The sequence below is a fragment of the Macrobrachium rosenbergii genome, chromosome 2, assembly GCF_040412425.1.
Source record: "Macrobrachium rosenbergii isolate ZJJX-2024 chromosome 2, ASM4041242v1, whole genome shotgun sequence".
In the NCBI taxonomy this organism is placed as follows: Eukaryota; Metazoa; Arthropoda; class Malacostraca; order Decapoda; family Palaemonidae; genus Macrobrachium; species Macrobrachium rosenbergii.
The window spans coordinates 23,622,330-23,627,190 of record NC_089742.1 but is presented as its reverse complement, the minus strand read 5'-3'; the positions used below and the strand labels follow the sequence as shown (position 1 = coordinate 23,627,190).

Genomic DNA, 4,861 nt, shown 5'->3' with positions numbered 1-4,861 from the left:
GTGGTTGCAGGAGGTCTGAAGAAACGAGGTGCTCGGGTTGGTATTTATAGGGGAGGTCATGATCGGTGCTGAATTATGATTGGCTGCCCGGGGCATGTACCCTTTATTTATTTAGCCTTCCTATCCAAGTTCTGTTTTCGTCTTGCGTACGAGCGGCGTTGTAGTGCTGAGGATGAAGAGAAGAATTTCGATCCTCGGATGCCGAATTTGATTTGCTCGTGACGCTTATGGGGATCGCTGATCGGTGCATGTCTCCTGGCTGCCGTGGGGAGGAGAAAGGTTTCTTGCGTAATGTTGAGTGTTGGTTTCTCCTTCCCAATGTGCAATGCTTCCAAGAGGCGTAGGCGGCGGTGGTCGGTAATTTGGTCAATTACTTGATGTTCGTGATTATGTCTTTTCTTGCTATCCTCTGGTTATGGACGGTCCTGGCATGATTAAAGATAGCCCCTTCTTGGGCGTGGCAGGAAATCCTTTGAGAAACGCATGGTGGTCATACCGATGTAAGAACCGAGGCATCCTCGGACGGGGCATGAGTACCGGTATACCACGTTGGTTTTCTTCAAGGGTCCTGCTGAAGGGGGCTGGGTTGTTGCAAATAACCAGGCTGCTCGTCTTTCTGCTCTTGTAATAGATAACCAGATGTATGTTTTCTGTTGAGCCAACAGGGCTGACATTATTCTTGATGATGTTTTTGAGGGCGCGTTCGTCTTCTTTATATTTATGATGAAATTGCCCTTTGTAGAAGAGCTCTATGCGTTCAGGGCATCGGGGCGAGGTTCTGACGGTACCATCTATCGATGTTCGCCTTGATAGATTCTTCTATATCCCGTTTGGGTGTCCATTGTCGACGGGGTTTGGGCTACAGACGTTCCATTTCTCCGTGGGTGTCGTTCCAGGAGGAGCAGTGGAGAGGGCCCTCCTGACGTAGGCGCTGATGGTGGAGCGCTATTATACCTCTCGGGCACTCGCTCGCCCCCGTTCATACACATGCCCAGGTTCGTGTGTTTTGTGTAGACCCTCGTAGATAAAGAGGCCTCTCTCTGTTCCACAAGGACGTCAAGGAAGGGAGGCAGCGGTTTTGGCTCTGCTCGATCGTGAAACTGAGGCAGCTATGGTTGTGGAATGCACGCCTCAGGTTTTCGATCTCCTCTTGCGAATTGGCGCTGACGAAGGTGTCGTCGATGTAGCGCACGTGACATCCTTGGTTGGCGATTTCTTTGAATACCCTTTGCCCACAGCGCCCATATAGAAATTGGCGAAGAGGACTCTGAGGGAGAACCCATCGCCACCCCGTCGATCTGGGTGTACATATGGCCACGATGGTTGGAGAAAGGGGCCTTTTTGGTGCAGATTTCCAGGAGGGCGCGGAGGGCATGCTCAGGGATGTTCAGGGATGGGGTGGTGGGGTCCCTATACACACGGTCCAAGATCATTTGGATGGTCTCATCGACGGGGACGTTGGTAAAGAGAGACTCCACATCCATCGAAGCAATACAGCCTCCAGGGGGCGCCGCTCTTAAGGCCTCCAGGAACTCTGCTGACGACTTCAGACTGTGGCTGCTCGGAACATAAGGCGTAAGGATGGTATTTAGCCTCTTAGCCAACTGGTATGTCGGGGCAGGAATCTGACTGATGATGGGGCGCAGGGGGTTACCTTGCTTATGCGTCTTGACGTTCCCGTAGACGTACCCCAGGTCATAGTCCCCCGTGATTGGTGGTAGGTGAAGGGCGTTGGAGGCGGCGTTGACCGTCTCTATGATCCTGTTCGCCTCCCGCCTGATCTCGTCGACGGGGTTCTTAGTAATTCTTTGGAATTTGGTACTATCCGCCAGGATATCGTCCAACTTCCGATGGTAGTCCTCAGTGTTTATGAGGACAAAAGCGGCGGTCTTGTCGGCCCTACGAACGGTGATGTCTTCTCTCTCCCTCAACTGCTTGGCCGCCTCCCTCAGGCGCCGGTCGATGATGTTACTCTTGTAGTCGCCCCGGTCGGTAAGGGCCTCAGCCAACAGGAGGTTGAAAAACGTCGTTTAGGGTGCCAAGGTCCTCTTTGTCTTCGGATATTATCCATGATATTCGATCTCAAGGCGCTTGTCCAGGGGCCTCGGCCGGGTGATGTAGTGGCAGTTAAGTCCCAATTTCAGGATTTCGTCTTCTTCGGGAGTCGGAGTATATGGTGTGATTTATATATCCTCTTTCTCTTGCATGGAGGAAAGTAGCTTGCCCCCGTTGAGGGCGATCAGTTTCTTGGTGATGGTCCTCATCTTTTTCTCCGCATCTTTCTCTTCCAAGCGACGTAGGCACTCGATGATGTCACTGCAGTGCCCTCGCCCTTGGAGGGTGTTGCTGGCTGTTTCATCCTCTTCTGAGGCACTCGAATGGGCTGCTTCAGGGTTGCTGCTGCGTCGGCGGAAGTTCGCCCACTCGGAGTACAAGTTTTTCTTCTCCTCGACGAGTGTGGCCCTCTCTCTCTCTTTGGACGACAGCTGCCGCTGCAGTAGAGTCCTTCTGAAGCTTCTCGTGCCTGGTTCTCGCTGGGCAGTGGGGTCATGCAGCCGAAGGGAAGTATATGAAGGGAGTAGACCCTCTTTTAAACAGGTCTTATTAAAAAGGATGGCTGTATTATGCGAATTTATCTTATATAGTGTCTTTTCTATCCTCCTTATGATTCGCTTTTCAGGCTCAGCGATGTTAGTCAGTAACTGGCCGATATTCATGTTGGAAAAGGACAGTGTGCGGAATATTGGAAGTCTTTTATTACAATATTCAATCAGAAATCGTTCGTCTGGGTTCAGGTTCTATTTGTAGGTACCCGACATGTTTCGACCAGCTCGTTGGTCATCCTCTGGACGTGGTTGCAGGAGGTCTGAAGAAACGAGGTGCTCGGGTGGTATTTATAGGGGAGGTCATGATCGGTGCTGAATTATGATTGGCTGCCCGGGGCATGTACCGGGCGGAGCCTTCCTATCCAAGTTCTGTTTTCGTCTTGCGTGCGAGCGGCGTTATAGTGCTGAGGATGAAGAGAAGAATTTCGATCCTCGGATGCCGAATTTTGATTTTCTGAGTGGTTTTCAATGTTATGGGGATCGCTCGGTGCATGTCTCCTGGCTGCCGTGGGGAGGAGAAAGGTTTCTTTGCGTAATGTTGAGTGTTGGTTTCTCCTTCCCAATGCAATGTTTCTAAGAGGCGTAGGCGGCGGTGGTCGGTAATTTGGTCAATTACTTTCCGATGTTCGTGATTATGTCTTTTCTTGCTATCCTTTCTCCAACCATCTTGGCCATATGTACACCCAGATCGATGGGTGGCGATGGGTTCTCCCATCGGAGTCCTCTTCGCCAATTTCTATATGGGCACTGTGGAGCAAAAGGGTATTCGAAGAAATACACCAACCAAGGATGTACGTGCGCTACATCGACGACACCTTCTATCAGCGCCAATTCGCAAGAGGAGATCGAAAACCTGAGGCGTGCATTCCACAACCATAGCTGCCTCAGTTTCACGATCGAGCAGAGCCAAAACCGCTGCCTCCCCCTTCCTTGACGTCCTTGTGGAACAGAGAGAGGCCTCTTTCTCTATGAGGGTCTACACGAAACACACGAACCTGGGCATGTGTATGAACGGGCGAGCGAAGTGCCCGAGAGGTATAAGCGCTCCACCATCAGCGCCTACGTCAGGAGGGCCCCTCTCACACTGCTCCTTCTGGAACGACACCCACGGAGAAATGGAACGTGTAGCCCAAACCCTCGTCGACAATGGACACCCAAACCGGGATATAGAAGAATCTATCAAGGCGAACATCAATAGATGGTACCGTCAGGAACCTCGCCCCGATGCCCTGAACGCATAGAGCTCTTCTACAAAGGGCAATTTCATCATAAATATAAAGAAGACGAACGCGCCCTCAAAAACATCATCAAGAATAATGTCAGCCCTGTTGACTCCAACAGAAACATACATCTGGTTATCTGTTACAAGAGCAGAAAGACGAGCAGCCTGGTTATGCGCAACAACCCAGCCCCTCAGCAGGACCCCTTGAAGAAAACCGGACGTGGTATACCGGTACTCATGCCCCACCGAGGATGCCTCGCTTTTTACATCGGTATGACCACCATGCGTTTCTCCAAAAGGATTTCCTGCCACGCCCAAGAGGGGCTATCTTTAATCATGCCAGGACCGTCCATAACCAGAGGATAGCAAGAAAAGACATAATCACGAACATCGAAATCGATAATTGACCAAATTACCGACCACCGCCGCCTACGCCTCTTGGAAGCATTGCACATTGGGAAGGAGAAACCAACACTCAACATTACGCAAGAAACCTTTCTCCTCCCACGGCAGCCAGGAGACATGCACGAGCGATCCCCATAGCGTACGAGCAAATCAAAATTCGGCATCCGAGGGATCGAAATTCTTCTCTTCATCCTCAGCACTACAACGCCGCTTACACAAGACGAAAACAGAACTTGGATGGGAAGGCTCCGCCCGAGGGCATGCCCCGGGCAGCCAATCATAATTCAGCACCGATCATGACCTCCCTATAAATACCAACCCGAGCACCTCGTTTCTTCAGACCTCCTGCAACCACGTCCAGAGGATGACCAACGAGCTGGTCGAAACATGTCGACGGTACCTACAATAGAACCTGAACCCAGACGAATGATTTCTGATTGAATATTGTAATAAAAGACTTCCAATATTCCGCACACTGTCCTTTTCTAACATGAATATCGGCCAGTTACTGACTAACATCGCTGAGCCTGAAAAGCGAATCATAAGGAGGATAGAAAAGACACTATATAAGATAAATTCGCATAATACAGCCATCCTTTTAATAATAATATTATAATAATAATAATAA

General features: G+C 50.4%; 1 protein-coding gene across 1 annotated transcript; it reads right to left on the bottom strand.

Moving 5' to 3' along the window:
- Window positions 1-1,109: 1,109 nt before the first annotated feature.
- On the bottom strand, window positions 1,110-3,321 carry LOC136842615 (uncharacterized). The gene is made up of 3 exons (XM_067110210.1): window positions 3,223-3,321; window positions 2,206-2,600; window positions 1,110-1,971 (listed from the first exon to the last, which is right to left on the bottom strand). The coding sequence occupies exons 1-3, from the start codon at window positions 3,319-3,321 to the stop codon at window positions 1,110-1,112; spliced, it is 1,356 nt and encodes a 451-aa protein (XP_066966311.1).
- Between the last annotated feature and the right edge of the window lie 1,540 nt (window positions 3,322-4,861).

Excerpts from the sequence above, each read along its gene's own strand:
- LOC136842615 (XM_067110210.1), bottom strand. The coding sequence starts at position 3,321 with ATGGGAGAACCCATCGCCACCCATCGATCTGGGTGTACATATGGCCAA. Across the intron at positions 2,601-3,222 it reads ATAATCACGAACATCGGAAA|ACCTGTTTAAAAGAGGGTCT; the intron begins GTAATTGACCAA and ends CTTTTTAATAAG. Across the intron at positions 1,972-2,205 it reads GGCAAGCTACTTTCCTCCAT|TAACATCATCGACCGGCGCC; the intron begins GCAAGAGAAAGA and ends CGACTACAAGAG.